Source organism: Symsagittifera roscoffensis, chromosome 9 (assembly GCF_963678635.1).
Source record: "Symsagittifera roscoffensis chromosome 9, txSymRosc1.1, whole genome shotgun sequence".
Taxonomy (NCBI): Eukaryota; Metazoa; Xenacoelomorpha; order Acoela; family Convolutidae; genus Symsagittifera; species Symsagittifera roscoffensis.
In genome coordinates, this window is record NC_087070.1 from 6722329 (window position 1) to 6742280 (window position 19952).

Consider the following 19952-nt stretch of genomic DNA (forward strand, 5'->3'; position numbering starts at 1 on the left):
TAAAAATATTATTAGCTCATTGACAAATAAGTTCACCTTTATTTGATACTTGTTGCTAATAGCACAGTTTTCGAAATATATTTCTGTAGTTTGGAATTGCTTCAAATATAAAAATTAAAGTTTTCTCTCTGTAGCAATATATCAAAAATTGACAAGTTTCTCTCATAGAAAGTAAACAACACGGTTTAATTCAGGTCCGATTGTCACAAAACAACAAAATCTGGCTAAGTTTAGAGTAACTTTTATTACGAACTTTTTTTTTCAAGTTCGCACTATTCGCGTAAAATGCAATCAAAGTTTGGTGTTCGGAAACTGATGTACTAATTCAATTTCTTTCTGTTTCTATTTCTAATTTTTCTAACTGACTTTTATGTTTTTATGTTTAAGCGGTTACATGACAAAAGATCCCTTACCTTAAGATCCCAAACGAGAAGATCCCAGTCAATAAGATACCATTCCAAAAGATACCTCGTTCTAAAATCGCCCACGACATAAGATACCATAATAAAATAACAAAGAAACTGAGAATTGAAAATAAAGCGGTTAATCGATCAAAGCCAAAACAAAGCGTCGGTTAAAATCAAAGAAACGGCAAAATTTTTGCTGCACAAATTTCGAACATAAATGACCTTGCTAATCACTTGGCCTTTAAAATGAAACTCAAACTTCAAAACAGCTTAGACTATAGTTGAACTTGAAAAGGATTTCCAATTAATCAAAACCAACTTTGCCAAAAATGGCCTGATTTTCCAGACAACTCAAGTCGGTACAAAATTGAAATTGAGTTTTTGCAAAATTCTAAAGCTTTGAAATCATTTTCATTACGAATCACTTGCCATTCTATTTGATACAAAATATCAATTCTCAATTTTGATCAATTTTTTTTCGCTAGGCGCAATACTAAAAGGGCCGTCAGGCCCCTACCCCCAACCTAGCGTCCCGCAAATAAGAGCAACTGCTCTGGGATCAAATTGCTAGAGACAGCATTTTCGAATGCGAGTCGTAGTATTGCGTTTCGGCGTTCTCCGGGAGGGTGCAAGGAGACGTCTATAAAAAAGTTGATCAAACAAATTTAAATTTAGGAAAAATTAGGCAAAAACTAAAACAAAGTTTAATAGGTTAAATGGGCAAGTGAACGGATATAAGACAATAAGTTAGAGTCTGTGTATGAACTTGTTATCTGTTGAACTTTTTCATTCAGATCACGGTACTTTTTCCGGGATAAGTTGATAGTGCCGCTGGATGCCTTCAAAATGTTGAACTTTTGATTGTAGGAATCTAGTTGAATTTTTTCGAGAAACGTATGTATTGAAGGATGGCTGCCTTGAAACAAAGCGGTTACACCTAGATGCCACCCTTCAGTTGCCTCTAATGAACGTTTTTTGGAAATAAGCAGTGAGCTCGTCTAATTTTTCGAGATCGTTTTGTGAAATATCCAGTTTGGTTGCCACACTGCATATTTCTTCAATGACTAGGTCGAACCCGATTTCCACTTTTGACTCCGGCACAAAACTAAGCGCAGGAATCATATTCAGCGCTAAGACTAGCTCGATGTTTGATTCGTACGTCTTTTTAAGGCCCAATTCGGATATTTTTCGCATAAAGCTCTGACAGAGGTGAAAATAGCATCCCTTAATGTCAGTTTCGTAATGAGAGGTAAAAGCACTCAGAGCCGCAATTTCAAAGTCGATCAAAATTCTTTCCGGGGTTACGTCACCGATAAGCGATTTGAGTGCGGTTAGGAATTTGTTATAGGTTGATAAACGCTTATTGCTTAGCAGAGCGTAGACGCAAGGTGGATAAAACCCGCCAATCTGGATGTGTACAGTGTACAGCTGGTAAAACTGACTGGGGCAAATTTTGAAAGTACCGTCTACAAGCCAGGTTTTGTTGTACAATTTAAGTGCATTGAGGTTCTCAATGTCGCCAAAAATTAGTTTGCGTTCCGTATCTTGTTTTCCGCTATCAAAAAGACAAAATCGCTTAAAACGATCGGGTATTTCGAAATGACGGTCATATGTGGTAATAGTGGGCAGGGATGTCGTTTGTTTACTTCTGTTTAAAGTTCGTGTTAGCGCCGACCGGGAGGGCAAAGACAGTTGGGTTGCTTTTTCGTCCTGCACCAATTGGAAACTAGCTGCGATTATGTGGCTGTTTACTGGATTTAATTGATTCCTAACTGTCTCCTTCATTTTTTGAACTAGTTGCCGAGCTTCTGAGCGTCCTGCGTTGAGCTCATGACTATGCTCGTTGCTCTGTGAGATTATATCGCTCCCAGAAGTGATCAAAGTTTTCGGGCAGTTATACGATCTCCATTTGCTGCAGCGCCAGTGTGTCGTTATCTTCGTATCGCGTTTCTTTTGAAATTCATGGCCATCAAGAATAATCAGAGTTTGGCCTTTTTGTGAGGTTCCCCAAGTAAAAGAATTCATTTTTGACGTATCAATGAGTTAAAGAGGGAGATAATGAATGCAGAGTGTATACATTTTCAATTAAGTTGTTTTAACTCAATGCCATATTAACACTAAATTAAAAACATATTGGCACTATGTTAATCCCAAAAATGAGTCCAGTTTAAATTTAGTTATCTTAAATTTGCATTGTTTTTCAATAGCGCGAACCTAATTGAGATATCATTACTCTAGATTTATTTCTGCTTACACTTTGATCAAGATTTTTGTTCATAATTCATGGGATCTTCTTAATTGGCATGGGATTTTATGGTATGGGCGATTTTTATACAAGGGATCTTTTGGTATGGTATCTTTTGTCATGGGAGCTTTTGGTATGGTATCTTTTGTCCTGACACCGTTTAAGCTTCTTGAAGCGCATTTTCATGACGAAATTTCTAACTTTAACATATTTGTAATCCAGTACCAGGGTTGTGATTGTTTTCGGACCGTTCGATACCAAGACGAAAACGAGCAAGATTTTTTAAATACGTTTGCTGTTATAATCATACTGAATTTTTTTTTCAAATCCAGGGTTACTATAAATATTTCACGCCGGTTAATTTTTATCTAGCTCTATATGTGTCTGCTGAGATTATAGCCAGTATTAGTCAATTTTTTGTATTTTCCAGATTTCCTAATTTATTGGCAACTCGTATCTATGAGCAGGTGATTTTCTGTTTTTCTCTTAAATTAAACTAGGCGCATTTAATTTTATAGGAGTGGTTTTGAATTTTTTCTGCAACTTATCAACTATAATAATAATTATAATAAATTGTAATAATAATCATAATAATAATAAATTGTAATCATAATAATCATAATAATAATAAATTGTAATAATAATACTAATAATAATAATAATAATCATAATAATCATAATAATAATTATAATAATAAATTGTAATAATAATAATAATTGATAGATAATCCTTCCAAACCTAACTTCTCTCTCTTGGTAGGCTAAAAGGAAACTGTCCTCATCGGTTTCAATTTTTTTCGAGGAAAAAAAATTACAGCAAGAATTTAACTACTGAAATCAACACAACAGAAGCAACATTTAGGACTTTTCTACAAATGGAAAAGATGAAATAACTTAAAATAACAAAAAAGTTTCATCTGTGCAAGTTAGCTGAACTGGTGATTTATTCGATGTCTACAATCTTAGGTAGATTTATGAGTCATGCAATTTCGCGGACCAAATGATTATTTTTTTCTGTTAAATCAATTTTTCTTCCGGATTTATATCATTCTCATTTTTCAGAAACAAGAATTTGGGTCATTCAGTAGCGTACGGGCCATCTTAGCTGAAATTATAGAAAAATCCAAAAATTCCACAACGTCAGCAAATTTGGCAGCTTTTTAATTTTTCCACCATTTCACATCTTCTGTGGCTTAGAAGGTTTTCAGAATTCCAAAATTCAACTTTGGTCACCAATAATTTGAAATCAGTGATTCAAAAAAATTTTAGTCAAAGTTTTAGCACTTTTATTAAAACGCATGCAAAAAGTTCGAAAAGACAAAATCAATTTTATGGAAAGTTCATTATTTCTCTTAATTTTTGCTCGAAAAAATGACAAATTGCTAATTTTAAACATGTTTGTCTTTTCAAGCTGATTGCAACTTTAGGTATTTAAACAAAATGAGTTTTTGTACGATTTAAATTAAGCGACATCAATTCGGATTCTATCCGTCCGTTCGGCATTTCCAAATTCAATAGCCCGACATCCGTTTTTCGCTACTCGACACGACAACACCGAAATGAATGCATCCCGGTAGACCTTCTGTGTTGCCGCGTAAATGAACGGGTTCACGGCCGAGTTCAAGGTCATCTGTAATTTCGCTAGTTGGATTAGCAGATTCTTCTGGTCCGACAGTCCAATATTTGGGTTTATGATATACGTTATCTCTAGCGCGTCCATAACCAGGAATGTTATAAGTGCGAACCCGACTATTAGTGAGTAGCCGATAACAATTCGTTTTTGGGTGTTGTTCAAAACAGGTCGCTGTTCATTAGTCGAATTACTGCTGCTGTTCTGTAAGCCGATAGAATTGTGGCCGTTTAAACTGGCACGCTGTGCCAATTTGATACTGTGCTGGACGGCTCTGTTTTGTTGAAATGCCGTTTTGAAAATCAAAGAGTACAAAATTGCACTCGTAACGAACCAAACTACAGACGCGATCAAGTTCATTATGTTATAAACCGTCTCTTTAATTCCACCTTCGCACATTAAAAATGTGCTCTGAATTCCGAAATAAAACAGAGAAACAAGCATAGAAATTGCGGTTATTTTAATCCAGTTTCTTTCGATTTTTTGATACCGCATCGGCATAATAATAAACACAAATCTGTCAACTGAAATCAGAATTAGAGCCACTAAACTTGTAAACGTAACCGTGTTGGCTATTTTTCCCGGAATACAGAACTTGTCGGACGAGCTGGAGTTATCATTTTCGTGGGCAATTTTGAGGATTTTGGGTTGTGATTTTGGCATGAAAAATACACCCACTAGAAACAAAATCAGGGCGTCTAAGATGGCTAAGTTTGCGACAAAAAAGTTGTTTATTTGTCGTAATTTTTGGAAGTAAACAACACAAAAAATAACGAGTAAATTGGCAAAAAAGCCGACGAATGCGACAAATCCTCGCAAGGTGAACAAAATAAGATCGAGGTAATCATAGACGGTGATCGGTGTTTCGGGTGAAGTTGTCGAAAAGGGATCGCCAGTAGTGGAGTTTAAAAGAACCGAAAACGGTGCTTCAAGAACACTTTCTTCTAGACCGTTACGCTCCATCTGAAACAAAAACGACACAGACTTGCAAAAAGTTACATTCGAGAGAAAGAAAACTTTCGATGTCTACAAAAATCAGAAACACATGAAATTAAATTTTAGTACTTCTTGAAGCTCATTTCTTATATCGCATAAATAATTTTTTTTTCATTAAAAATGCCTCCAAAAAATATAGCAACGGATATAACAGCGTAAGAAATGGTCGTAACGTTTCGCAAGTAAAAAGTATTTAAAAACTTTATAAATCATTAAATGTGACGGTGTTAAATGATCTGTTGAATTATTTGGTAACGTTTGATCTCTAGCAAAAACGATGTTGTCGGTTTGTAAATAAAACGCTTACAACTAATACGTTTCTATGAAAAAAAGTCGGCATTACTCACAAATTAAGAAGACTTACGTCATGTTAAGTCCTGCAAAGCAAAAATTGGAGCTACTTTTTAAAAGTATAAATTTTGGGTAAGTAAATTGAAAACAAAAGAAAATGTCAGTAAATTATTTGTTAAACCATTTGAGACTTATTTTTTTTGGTTAGATTTTATAAAATCTCTCACTTTGTACGCTAAATAGAGTTATTAAAAGCCATTTTGCGTGATTTTAAACGGTCTCAAGTGAACAAAAATTATAACTGAAATGAGAATTGATTAAGATAGGAGGGCTGAAAAGTAACTTGAAGTCTATCTACTTTTTATTTATGACTCGAGCTCGAGAGGTTTTTGCAAGTTTTTCGCCAATTAGTTAGCGTTTCGATTACGCTCTGGTTTTCTTAACAACATTTTGTTTCAGTTTGTTTACCGAGCATATGTGATTGTGCTTTTAATTTTTTGATACTAACTATCGCATTAAATCAGAACAGTTTGATTTTTTATCACCATGGCTTCAATTGAAATGATGTGTAATAATTTACATATTGTTTCTTGGAAATTATTGGAAAAAGAAGACTTGAATTCAGCTGCAATTTTTTTCATGCAAAAAATTCGGTTGAAAGACATCTCAAAAAAAATCGGCCGTTGTCTTTTTGTTCCGTCTTTCGAACAAAGTAACGGAATTTTTTCGCTCGATGTGCTTTATACAGTGCTGATTTAAATTATCCGGAAAAAACGAACAAAACTTGAATTTTCAAACATGTTTTTCTCAAATTGGGTTAAAATTAGACAAAAAGTGGAGAGTACAAAAGTTGCATAGAACTTCTTCAGAATTGATATGGTGCAATTTTTTCTCCGAAATTCTCAACCAAAATTTTACCCCAAAAATGGGTCATTTTGACTTTTTTCAATTAATCAAGAATTACGCTGAAACTATTTTGTTAATTGATGAGAAAGTTATATCACAGGAAGCGTCCCACGCAGCTCAACAAAGTTTTAGAAGGGTTAAATCTCCAAAATTTTGCGCAAATTGTTTAAAATTTATTTTTAAACAGAGATTCTGGGTTTTATATAGTAAAAATCACATTTATTGACTATCAAGTGAAAATTTTTTCATTTATACTGGTTTTTGGAGATTTAACCCTTCTAAAACTTTGTTGGGCTGTGTTGGAAGCTTCTAGTGATATATATTCTCCATCAATTAACAAAATAGTTTCAGCGTAATTCTTGATTAATTGAAAAAAGTCAAAATGACCCATTTTTGGGGTAAAGTTTTTGTTGAGAATTTCGGAGAAAAAATGGCACCATATTAATTCTGGTAAAATTCCAAGCAACTTTTGTCCTCTTCACTTTTTGTCTAATCTTAACCCAATTTGAGAAAAACGCGTTTGAAAATTCAAGTTTTGTTCGTTTCGTCCGGATAATTTAAATCAGCACTGTATAAATCAGTAACAAAGTAGCATGTTTTTTTTCCAGTTGGTCCAATTGGCAATTTATAAGAATCTATTTTCAAAAACGATGACAGGCAAAACGATAAATTTTCTGTTAACTTCAAGATGTCGATCAGATATGTTTCATCCTTTCTTCAGAAGTCGGAACAAAAAATTCCAAATAGAGAAATATAGCACAAACTTTCTTGGATTCTTGACAGGAATTGTTTAAAAATATGATATCAGCATCATATTCAAAATTGTTCGATTAAATTAAACGATATTTTTTTTTCAGAATTGTATGATTTAGAAAGGAAACTTCAAAATGGTATGCTGGGATTTGTTATACTATGCAGTTGGCGGTGCAGCAGTTGGTGCCGGCGCAATTTTTGTCCGGTTAATTTAAATCAGTACTGTACTTTCTCAGACAATAATTTTTTTAAGCAAATATCAACTATTTTCAGCCCTTTTCACAAAAATTTTTTGCTTTGACCGCCTAAAAATATAAAGAGAAAAATCTTTCAATAAATTCAGGGCTTTGAAAATTGTGATTTCGACCAAATGTGGATTTTAAACGCGCTATATATTTCGTTTTCTGAGCGCAGCAGCGGCTAGCTAGCCTTCATCAGAAATCAATCAAAATTAGATGAATGGAACTGAGGCTAATTATTGTTCGGACTTTTGAAAAAAAACGGATCATATATGCTTGGTGTGTTTTTTTATTCAATCAATTCACTCCCTGAGTTCAAATAAAAAGAGATATTTTAACTCCGATTTTTTTGTTATGCTCTGAGTTTTTGAAAATTTCCAATTTGGCCATGTTCTGGACTAATTTATGTGCGCTTTCAAGATTTTTTACATTATGTTGAAAGCGTAATGCGAATTACTTATACGCGGCGAATTTTCCCACCCGCGCAGCAAATCGTCCCAAATTGAATTAGGCACGCAAATTGATCGTATTATTTTCGTACCTACCACATTTTCACACTCAATATTGATATTGTCCAAAACTTATGGTTTTTCAAAAAAAAATTACCAAAAAATTTTCGATACTGGTTGAGGGGCAGTCGGAAATCAAGTATGTCAAATAAGCTTCCTTCAACTTATTTGGAAAGATTTCTGAGACGGATTAAATCTCCGCTTACGCATTGATAGCGCGAAATATATCGCGCGTTAATTGTCCCTAATTGACCAAAATGGCTATCTTTAAACCCCCATACCTTTACAAAATGGATCACCGGTAAAATATTTTTGTTCCGACTTTCGATACGAAAGTAACCGAATATTTGTGCTCGGGGTGGGTTTTTTTCTTTAGACAAATTTCGACTTTTTAACTAGCCTTTTTTGGCAGAATTTTTTTATATCATTCAAAATGTATTGTTGTCCTGAGCTTAATCTTAGAAAAAATATTTCACCTGTGATCATTTTTCGTAAAGTTATGGGGGTTTAAAGATTGCCATTCTGACACATTTGGGACAATTAAAGCGCGATATATTTCGCGCTATTAATGCGTAAGCGGAGATTTAATCCGTCTTAGAAATTGTTCCAACTTGGTTGAAAGAAGCTGACTTGCCATAAATGATTTGTTACAAGGAGCAAAATCTATCTTTTTGGACTTAATATGGCGTGTGGGGTGATAATTTTCCAAAAAAATTCAAATTTTGGAAAAAAAATTTCATTTTATTTTATTAAATCGATTTTTTTTGTGTGTTTTTACTGCTCCATAAACCTTAAAAGGCAGTCGGAAAATTCGCCCTGATACGAGCAGTCTTGTTTTAAATTTAGGCTCAAGTCAACAATGTTCTTTGAATGATGAAGAAAAATCCCGTCAAAAATGGCTAATTAAAAAGTCGAAATTTGTCTGAAAAAAAAACCCACCCGAGCACAAATATTTCGTTACTTTCGTATCGAAAATCGGAACAGCAAGGTAGTTCGAGTCGCACGGGAACTTTTTTGTCATTTCCAAAACTGTCATATCATACCGTTTTCAATGCCGTCATATTATATTGTAACCGCTACTCAAATTGACGCAATTAAAATCTAACGCATGCTTGATTCTCGAACGCTTGTTACGCGGCAAGATGAGCATGTACTAAAAACGCTTTTTTGAGTTGTTTAAAGCAAGATGCTCCTTAGAACAATTTTTTTTCCTGGTTAAAAGTTAATTTCTACGTTTAAAACTTTAAACGCCAAAAATTTCAATGCTGCTATTTTTCCAGTCTCCATGTATTTTTCCATATTAAGACAATCGTATTTCGAAAATACAAAAACCATTTTTAATTGTCTCGAAAAAAAACAAAGGCAACCGCCGGTTTTGCAAATAACAAAAAAATGCAAATTAAACTCATATCTTTATATGATATGTAATTGATCCAATTCGACATTTGCTTGCAGTACCTGATTTTGTGTACAAAAACGGCCCTAGGAAAGCCATAGTTCTTTCTCAAACATGGTCGGATCAAAAAAATATTACAAAAATTTGTAAGGGTTATATAACTTAATTACATGATAATAGCTGTTTTTGCATAAATAATCACATCAAGGATCATTCGAGGGTTGTGTTTGTTGAGTCAGACGAAGTTATAAAATTGCATAAAATTATACCTAAAAACTTCATAAACCTAACAATTTTTTTCAAGGCTTAAATTCGATGAACGTGTCAATTGATAATTCGACACTAGTTGTTACTGCCGATTTTTTCAATATCCGAATTTATGGTAAAATGGGCAATAACGACTTGACGCGACTCGAAATAAATAATAACCGCTTTAAATGATTTGTCGTTGAATCGTTTTTTTAATTAACTGCCCGTTTAATAAAGATCCCGAAAATTTGGAATAGTAACACGAAAGCTAAGGAAAAGCTGTGACTAACAATTGACGAAATTTTGGGTTATTATGCTTTTTTATGAACTACACAAACAAAGATTTGATTATAGTCGCAAAAAAGATTATTTTCAAAACGATTATTCTACCTTACATGGAATAAGATGATTTTAGGGAAAATACAGTTGTGAAGCAACAAAACTAAATGACTAGTCTACCTAAGAAAGGATATTTACTAAAGAACCTTGATTTCTATAAGTGACTAAAATTAAGCTTAATTTGGACTGCGTTAATAAAAGGGTACAGTAGCTTCAAAATGATTTTTTTGCAAGATTTAACCGATTCCACGGAGATAAAATTCAATTTTGTTTTGTTGCAGTTAATGGGAATATAAATTTACTTGCACTAATGTAGTATAAATTTGTTGCAGTTAGTGGGAATATGATTTTACTTGCTCTAATTGCATTATAAATTAGGGGGAATATAAATTTTACTTGATATAATGCATTATTGCAGTTTGGTTCTTATTACCTGATGGAAGGCGGGGTCAAGTTTATTCAATCACCCATTTAAGTCTCGCGACCTTCATGAATATTGCACTAGGAGTTCAATTATTGCACCAGTTTTTCAAATGCTGCACTAGTTTTTCAAGTATGGCTCGAAAACATATTGTTTTTTTTTTAAAAAAAGAAAGAAAAATGAGCGTACAAACCAGGTTTTTTCTCTCTTTAGACTTTGTTGAGTTACTGTGGAAGGATCTTGTTCGAATAATACTTCAATAATCATCACGAATAATATCAAACACTGTCTTCTGTTTATATCGTCCGATAATTGGTTCTTTTGGCCCATTAAGGCTCGCTGATTTTCTTTAAACTTCCAGACGCCGTTATTTAAAATTCCCGCAAGCAATAAAAATGGCATTCGAGACATATCAACAGAGTGATATATTAGGTTTAATGTCATAAAGATAGGCAAATTTTGTTTCAATTGATTTAAAAAATGAAGAAAAAGTGTGTTTATACAGCAAAATTGTTGGCTGAAAACACGCAAACCTTATCGGTTCACAATTTGAGAAATCAAACTGTTTTGACTAGATCATTCGATACTGACTGTCTGGAAAGCTACATTCATTATTTTGATATGCTTTGGTCTTTTTATCTGCCTGTTTATTGGTTATTTTTCTCATACTTTTGTCAGCAAACGTTAGTCGGTTGAATCATAACCGCAAGCAAATCGTCGCGACTATTTCTGCGAAGACAGACAAAAACAGTTTAGCTTTAAATAGGTTAAAATAACGTCACTTACCTTTTAGATCATTTGATTCCAAAATAAATATTTTTCGAAAGTTAACTTTATCGTTTTGTATCAATTCATGAATTTGCCTCACGGCAAACAAAAGTATACATTAGAGGTGGCTTATATTTTAATACAGCTCAAGTTACAGCTAAAAATTGCATGGCGTCGAATATCAGCGTTTTTGATTATTTTAGGGCAGTTCAACAACGCCGAAATACAATAGTGCCAAAAATCAAAAACTTGTTCGAAACAGTTCCGAAAATTATTTGGAATACTGTTTTTACTCATCCCAAAGGACTGACAAGTAATTATATTCAAATGGACGGAAGTTTAAAAGACATTAATTGCCATTTCAATTGATGCCGCTTGTTGAGCAAGCAGAAAATCCCTAAGCGCGGCGTCATAGGTTTTGCTGGACAAAAAATAAACTCTGCAAACTGTCAAACTTTCTTCTCAGTTTTGCTCCAAAATAAAACAGTATCACGCAAAACTGCCAACGACTCACAGTGAGAACTCAAAATCCCCGTGTATGATCCATTTTTAAATCTGTTGAACACATTTTCAGTTTCGGCTCTGTTCTACCTCGGCACTGTTGAACGCCCCCTTTTACTCCCACAAATGGGTGTTTTTTGCAGCTTAGTAATTGTATGTGTAAAAATGAAGCAAACAGAAATTTTTTTGAGCTGATCATAGGATTTGATACCCAGATAGTTTAATCTACCAAAATAAGTAATAAATTTTGAAACAAACAAATTTTTAACTCATTTTTGATCAAACAGTGAATTAGTGAAATATTTGTTCGTGGGAATGTGATTTGTCAAAAGGATTATATGACCAAAAATTAAGTCAGCGAAACAAAATTCAGTGTTCAGAAAACAAAGAAAAAATTAAAAAATTATAAATTTTTGGAGAGTTTGAAGATCTTTCATTGATTGAAAATTTTCTTGAATTCAGCCTTTTTTACATAAAAACAGCCTTCGACTGAATTGAGAAAAACCAAATCTTGTGAAAAGAAAAAATGATTTTGAAACAATCTTTTTTAGCTTTAAAAGCATTGTATATTACGCGCACTTGTCATTTCAATTGCACAAATTCACTCTAGCTATTATTTCATTTATGTTTCACCTGAGAAAACTGTTTCTGAAAGTTATATTTCGAGTTTTAGTTGAAAATTTTTCAAAACCACTGTTTTTAAAATATGGCGGTAATGTCATTATTCATTTGACTCAATTGTTGTGTAAAAACAAAACGCAAAAACTATTTGCTTATGTGGACCAAAAATTGGCAAAAACTCAACAGCGTATTTCTAAAAAAAATGAAAAACAGTTTTTTTCAAAATTTTTTTTCTTTGCGCCAGTAAAACATCATTGAGCAAATTCAAATTGATCGTAGTGAGTTACACATGTATTAAAAAAAATGTTGTTGAAAGTATAATTCATTTGATTTTCAAGAGCAACTTGTATTTTAGGGCAATGCCCTCAAGTTTGCAAGTGCCCTTAACGAGTATCAAATAGTTGTTGCTAGAAATAAATGTAAAAAACCAAAAGTTTTGAAAAAATATCAAACAAAAAAATACGGGATCATTCGCCACCCATTAATAACTTGCGTTACACTTTCAGGATCTCAAATAAAATCTTCTCAGTGATCATAAAAGGGTATTGATTGCCAAATTGGCAATTTTTAAACCCCCGGACTTTTTTCAAAATAAAAGTTATTTGATAAACCGAACAATCATCTCGCCCTAAATCGATTTCGGGAAGGGAGGTATTTACAAATTTTTCACAAGGTAACTTTGTAGAGAATGCTATATCACCTGCGAAATATAATTAACGTCGATTTCACTGTTTTGTAGCACATCAAAGTCTATTTGGTACATTTTGCGGGTTTGTATGCAATGCATAGTTTATACAGGGTAAACTTTCAGAATTATTACATGCTTGGGAATGACTTTCTACGACTTTCTACGCCCGAAAAAAGATGTCGTAAAACAAAGCAGAACTAAAGGGGTTACCTATTGAATAATGAAGGAGTTACACCCTTTTAATTTAGACAAAGTTACAGGAAGAATGCGTTCGAGGAAGTCTTGAATGAGGATTTTTGAAATTTGCCTAAAATGGCTCGCAGTTTTCTTAAATGGGTGAAATAGCATAACTCCAAATAAAGTCCAATAACCAAACATTAACAAGATTTGTAGTTGATTCCTGGAGAAAACTGATTCTTACGACTAGAAATTCTTGACAAAGTCACCAGTTTATAAATATTTTATAAAATTGAGAAAACAGAAAAAGGAAAATACATAGTTTTCCGCTCGTCGGAATAAAAAAAAGAATCTGAAAAGCGCAGTTTGATATCTGGTTTAAAAATATTAAAGAACTCAGTTTCTCATTTTTGAGGGTTATTATTTAGTAAATCATTCATTTTGGGAACGACCCTTTGAAATTTGAAATCGGCCCTTTGAAGATTTGGGAACTACCCTTTGAAATTTGAAATCAATATCTCTACAAACTCGATTTGATTTAATTTCATGCCCGAACAATCAAAATATTAAATTTTCTCTTGAGACTTTGGCATTGGTGACAGTCTGCTGAATTGGAACCACGTGTTCACTTGGTATTTTCAGGGTGGAGATTTCGTTCACAAGTGGTCCAGCTACCTTTTGTAAGTCAGAAACATTTCATGGTTTTTTGATCAACTTTGCAAACGAACCAAACTTTCGATTGAGAATTAGATAATATCACTTCCGAATTCGAGAAGAGCTTAAACTGAATTAGCTCATAAGACGCAATAAACATGAATTGTCAGATTATCTCAGAGAAATAATTCGAAATTTGTTCAAGCTTTTGATACCTAACTAGCTAGCCTAATTCCAGTAATCAATCAGCTCGTAAAAAGTTACTTGTTCTGAGCAAACTTTTCAAGTGATAAAAATTTGAATAACTACAAGTTATTCCATGTTTTGAATCGTTTTGCAAAACTTTATTTATTTCGAGTCAGGCAATTAATTCAAGCAAAAAATTTTAGAAATATTTCAAACGTATTTCAGCTTAAACAGGTTCGCAAAACTTTTCTCGGTAAGCCATTCCAGTGATGCGATTTTGACACCATAAGTCACATCAAAAGCAGTTGAAAATTGTTCTTAAGCAAGACATTCAAGCAATTAAAACTTTGAAAAATTTGTGTTTTTCATACCTTGAATCAATTTGCAGCAAATTTTCGATTTGGTTTTTAACCTAATTTTTTGAAGTTAAAGGAGATAAAATAAAATGATTCAGCAAAAATTTGAATTTTTCTTGGTAAGCTATTCGGTAATTTGGAGCTAGACTAATATAGTTTTTAACAACCTTAAAAGTTGATGATTCCACGATTTTGCAAAATGCGTTCAACGTCTGATAGAGCCGGAAAATCTGCCCCTTTTCGAGCTAGCGATTGCAAAAACATTAGAAAAATTACATGAATGATTCAATATGACACATTTATCAAAGACTAATAAATTCATAAAGACGGCTGACTGTTTGCGGTTTTCGGATAATTCTTTCAAAAAAAATCTTTGTAAGTTAAAATTTGTTATTAGTTGATTTTCTGACATTTGAGTAAACTTTCGGAAATGACATGAATACAGACGGGCAGAATCGCACAAAAAATCTTAGAAGAAAACAAGCTCGAAAGCTGAAAATAGGTAGCATTGAGCATCGCCGAAGTTGTATGATTTTTATCATTTTTCTACGAGTTTTCCAATCAATTAAATTGAACTTCATCTTCTTTGTATTAACAACTCTTGCTCTAAATTTTGAAGAAAAAACTACAGACGGCTTTTTGACTGGTCTGTACCTCACATGATCTGCCTATTTTTTCATATCCAGGAAAAGAACGTCCGTTTAAATGACCAAATACCGGTGGACATAAATTAAGTCTTCTAGGATCCAGACTCGATCTACTGGCTTCATATTCTCAGCTGATTTGCTCAGTTCCGTTGTTAACTAAGGTTTGGCAGGTTTATTCACAGGACACAATTCCAAATATGTTATGTCAAATGCTCGTAGAGGTAGACTGCCCGGGATGAGGTCCACGACTTTAAAAAAAGATAGGCGCGACGTTATTTTATTGATCGGAGTTATTTTATTGATCGGAGCTCTTTTTTCGTCTCGGGGGCGTTTTTCGCGTCAAACAATTTCGAGCGGTACCACTTTTGAAGCCAAAAATGATCCGATTGTCGTAAGTAGATTAGAAGTCAAAAAATAGCAAAAATTTGGTTTTCTTCCTACCAATTAAAAGGGAGAAAATTTTAAAGCATCAAAAGACAGATATAAAAATTATTTTGGTCGTTATGCAAAAACTGATTTCAGTCAAGTTTCGAGCAAGTAAGCTGAACGAGGTCTTTTGTTAGGCTTATAATAGTCTACCTCTTAAAATTCAAATAAAGCAGTAAAAATTCTTTAAGGCCCAGTAAAACTAGTTTCTGAAGTTTATTTTCAAACCTTTTTCAGGATATGGCTTTCAAAAGTGTGAAAACTTTTTTCTGCAAAAAAAATTTAGAAGTATTTCTGAAATCTTTTTGATCTTTTTAAAATTGTTGATTTTTTTTTCCGAGAAAAAATAATTATCGAAAGTGCGCTAATTACTCATATTATTGACTATGGAGAACTATACTAAGTTCGAGAGTTTCTTTTGTATTCTCCCAACAAAAAAAGTGTAAAAAAATCTTATAAGTTTTTTTAAAATTATTTCAGTTCAAATTTTCTGTGCTAGATGCAGTGCAACCAGCTATCCTTGTTGCATTGTAACTCTTCTTACCAAAATCTATCTGTGGTCAGGACCTCGACATCATCCGCATGGTACCATTTGAACCAACTAAACAAAAAACAAAAACTAAGCAGTCAAATTTTGTGTTTAGAAATTTACTTGCGCTGCCAATGCATTGTTTTTATCAAGAATTACTAGAAAATTTACCAAAAGTTTGATCAATTAGGTGCTTTATGGTCTGAAACTGCGCTTTTTGAATCAGTTTGTGTTATCTTGGTTGAGTTTTTCTGCTACATTAAACAATAACTTATGGTTGTTGGACAAAGAAGTAATAATAAGTATTTTTGAGAAGACATTTCACGCTTCTGAAGTTTGAGCACAAAACGTTGAACAGCTGCGTAAAGCACCACATATGAACATAAAAAAATCCGTATAACTCAAGGACGTTTTTTTTCAAGATTGAAACAAACTAACCTTTTTATCTGATACACTCGAAAAAAAAACTTTTTTCTCGTCAAAAGAGGCGAATTAAAATAAAAGGGGTGCGAGCCGGACGCCCCTTTTTCATCCCAGTATATTCTAATAGCGACGGAGAGCGCTGGCCGGAAAATGCAAAAATTTGGTCAAAAACTTCCAAAAAATGGCCCAAAAATGGACCAGCATATTTGACCAGTTTTTCAATATTTTGCGTGCGGCGCAGATAGTTTTGTCCAACTAGGGTCGCTATGGTAATGTTAGAGAACTACCAGGAAACCAATGTAGTCGAATAAAAAGGTCGATAAATTTATTCCACCACATTGATTTCTTGCTAGTTCACCAAAAACACCATAACGACCTTAGTTGTACGAAATTATCTATGAAATCAGGAGCAAATTTTTGTTCTGAGAATCTGAGAATGATATATTCTAGGCTGAACCGTTCTGCATTTCTTGTGGCTCTAAGAAAAATTTAATTCAGTATTTCAGTTTAATAATAGTTTCTGATATCACCTTATCATTATATGGTTTTCGTCAAATCTTTGCGTTTTTGCAACCAAAATTCGCGAAGATGCGTAACCAAAAGTTTTATCATTACGCCAAAAACTGCTTAATTGATGCTTTTAAAATTTTCTTGATTTTATGTTTGTTTCAAGCACAAAATGTTTAGATTTAACATAAGAGACCCCCCCCCCCACCCATTGGGTCTAATCTGTAAAGCGTAAAATTGAATGAAATTATTTTCATTTAGTGAAAAATCATTAGGCGAAAAAAGTTATTGTTCCTAATAAAAATGAAGATTGAAGCTAAATGGAAGATTCCACTCACCTATTATTCGATGGGGGTTCTCAACAAAATGAATTACAATTGGAAACTTCCCTGATGAGACAGGGGACTTGGAATTTGAATGGAACCTGTCGGTACTTCAAAAGGATAAACAGGAATTGTGAAGGATGCTATCTGAGATGAGACTGCGAGAGCAGGAATACTAAAGGATTCGAATGAATGATTGACAGCAAGCAGACAGATTTTCAAGGCGATTGGTTTTAAACATCGCACGAGCTAAATTAGAGAAAATTTAATTTATTCTACATTGAAAAATTGGAACTTCAGCTCACAATGTCGCGCCGAAAGATCAAAAAAGTTGGTTATATATTAGTACAAGGTTGATTATATAAAAAAAATAAAAGGGTAACTGCAGAATTGCTTATAAAACCAGGTATGATGTTATGATCTTGAAAAGTATCTTGTTAAGCTTGAAAAGTTCCCATTTAGGTCAAATGTTGTTTTTCGACCTAGAGTTCCGTCAGCGTATTGCCCTGCTAGACCCGACTATAACTAGAGGGGATTTGTGTGGTGTCTTGTTGACATTGCATCACTTTAGCCGCTCTGACGAACCAGATACAGTTGTTACCATCCCGTCCAAATCAATAGTCGCCCCTGTATGCCAATGGGATTAAAGCGCAATAGCCAGAGGTGCCAAGGTGCATCCAGCAGATGCAAATATGAAGTCGAAAATGAAGAAAAATGAATTTGGCATTTTGAGAGAAAATTGGCAAGTTGCACTCAAGATTTCCAATTTTTTGAATTAGAAAAAAATTTTGCTCGAAGGCACAGCGCATATTCAGTAACGTATTGGGGTAGGGGGGGCATTAGGTGGGGCATAGAAGCTTTTTCTTTTCACCTCATGAATTCTTTTTTTGCTACCCATCTTTAATCTTGACCGATCGTAAAAAGTTTGTTAAATTGTTTTGTAGAATTGGTGATTCTACTGTCTTACATGCTATAATAACCTGAGCATAAGATTGATTCGTCATTAACTTAAGTAGTATAGCAAACAAAGGGTGAGGTTCGAAATAGTTCAATCTTCGAAGATATCGTCCTTCCTATGCCAGAAAACAAAATTTGACAAAGTCGGCGAACAACCCTCCCCCCACCCAAAAAAAATCGGAACTAAGAAAGCTTATGTTATGAAAATCAGAGGAGCGATACTAGAGATGATTTGACCCGGGCATGCAAAAATCGGGACCCGTCAGACCCTTGGGGGGTAAGTGATAACGGTCCCCGGAAGTGTAAATGGCCCTATCAGAACTCGGAAATTAGCGGCGGTATTGGGCTCAAATTCTAGTATGTTGAAGGCCTAGTTGAGGGAAGCTTAAGTTTAGAATCCCAGACTCCTAGGAACCCCACTTCCGGTTTTATGTCCTAAGTAAACAAACCCACCCCTAACTTTCGGAAGTTGTTTCTCGGCCACCGATGAGCGCAGGGAGCTGAAACTTGGAGGGATAATAGGTACTGGCAAGATACATCTTGTATTATAATTTGAATCAAATCCGGCGGTTGGACCGGTAGCTATTAGCACTTGGAAAAACACCCCCTTAGACCGGAAATAGGCAATTTACGCGAAATGATGAATATGGGCATAAGTATTTTATTGCGGCAATGGACATAAGATACGGACCCCGAAAAAAAGACCCCTTGTGAGTGAAAACCTTCCGGCGACTCCTTCCGGTCTTAATAACCTTTTTCCGGAAACAGTGATACTGGACCTTAGAAATGGGATAACTTGTGAATTATTAATGGGATATGAACGAAACTTGGTAGTTAGGACCCTCATGGGATCTTGAACCCAATTTTTGAAGTTTGACCCGGGAAGTTTGATCTTAAGTAGACCTTTGGGCATTTTGACCCCAAAATTGCATGGAAAGCCCCAAGATTAGTACCGGAAAGTGGCGTATTTCCCAGCCCAACCCCTGGAAATGAGAATGGGTCACCTTGCTAAAAATTAGGAGGAAAATTTATATATTGGTAATTAGAGCAGAATCCGATATAGATACAGTCTTACATTGCAACCTTGGAGTATTGGATTTAATTCAAAATGGACTTGGTAAACATTGGGTTCAGTTTAGCCTGGCGAATGATCTATTAATAGCAGTTCAACTAGACTGAAGAAAAGTAGTACCAGAGTAATCTGATAGTAATAGGACCGCGGCATGAGAGTTAAGTTTACTAAATAGTATGAATGGACGGGGATTTTACTTGGCTCTCCGGAGGTAACTTTTTGGTTTAAATTGACCCCTATTAGACGAACTACCTTACCCTGATAGCTTGAAGGGCGTGAGTGGAATAGAGTACAGATATAAAAATTAGATACCTGAAATTAGTAAGCTACCAATGAAAAGGGTCTCCCCTTACCCTTGGGAGGTCGGACGTTAACGGAATAATTAAAATAAAGACCTTGGGAGGATTACTGAGTAAACATAGCATGGTTTGGAGGTTGAGTTGAACTCGAGAGCTGAAGCTCACCGAGTTCAGGAATTTGTTGATTAGAATCGTATGACATTTGTTTGCTTGGTCAAATTGTGACAGCTACCGCATACCGGGTATCTAATAAGTGTGGAAAGATTGATAAAAGAAACCGAAGTCGGCACGTGGCAGAGTTGACAGAAGGAGGGATATAGTCTTAAAACATGTGCGGACGGTTGATTTAGGCGGATGTCAGGACTGATAGGGAATGGCGTGGCTTAAGCAAAACTAAGAGTAAGGAAAGATAAGGAATTGGAGGGTACCGGAGAGCC

At 34.3% G+C, this 19952-nt stretch overlaps 2 protein-coding genes across 2 annotated transcripts in view; both read right to left on the reverse strand.

The window, feature by feature from the left end:
- LOC134853961 (uncharacterized) overlaps positions 1–19952 on the reverse strand; it is a 192383-nt gene that overhangs the window by 151953 nt on the left and 20478 nt on the right. The gene's annotated exons all lie outside the window — the stretch shown is intronic.
- LOC134853963 (trace amine-associated receptor 8c-like) lies at positions 4045–13133 on the reverse strand. Its single transcript, XM_063869981.1, has 2 exons — positions 12972–13133; positions 4045–5245 (listed from the first exon to the last, which is right to left on the reverse strand). The coding sequence occupies exons 1-2, from the start codon at positions 13056–13058 to the stop codon at positions 4115–4117; spliced, it is 1218 nt and encodes a 405-aa protein (XP_063726051.1). The 5' UTR covers positions 13059–13133; the 3' UTR covers positions 4045–4114.

What these genes read in the sequence shown, in the direction of transcription:
- LOC134853963 (XM_063869981.1), bottom strand. Translation starts at nt 13,058, where the DNA reads ATGCATTGCATACAAACCCGCAAAATGTACCAAATAGACTTTGATGTG. An exon ending in ACGTTAATTATATTTCGCAG is followed by an intron (nt 5,246 to 12,971) that starts GTGATATAGCAT and finishes TTTTTGTTTCAG; the next exon opens with ATGGAGCGTAACGGTCTAGA.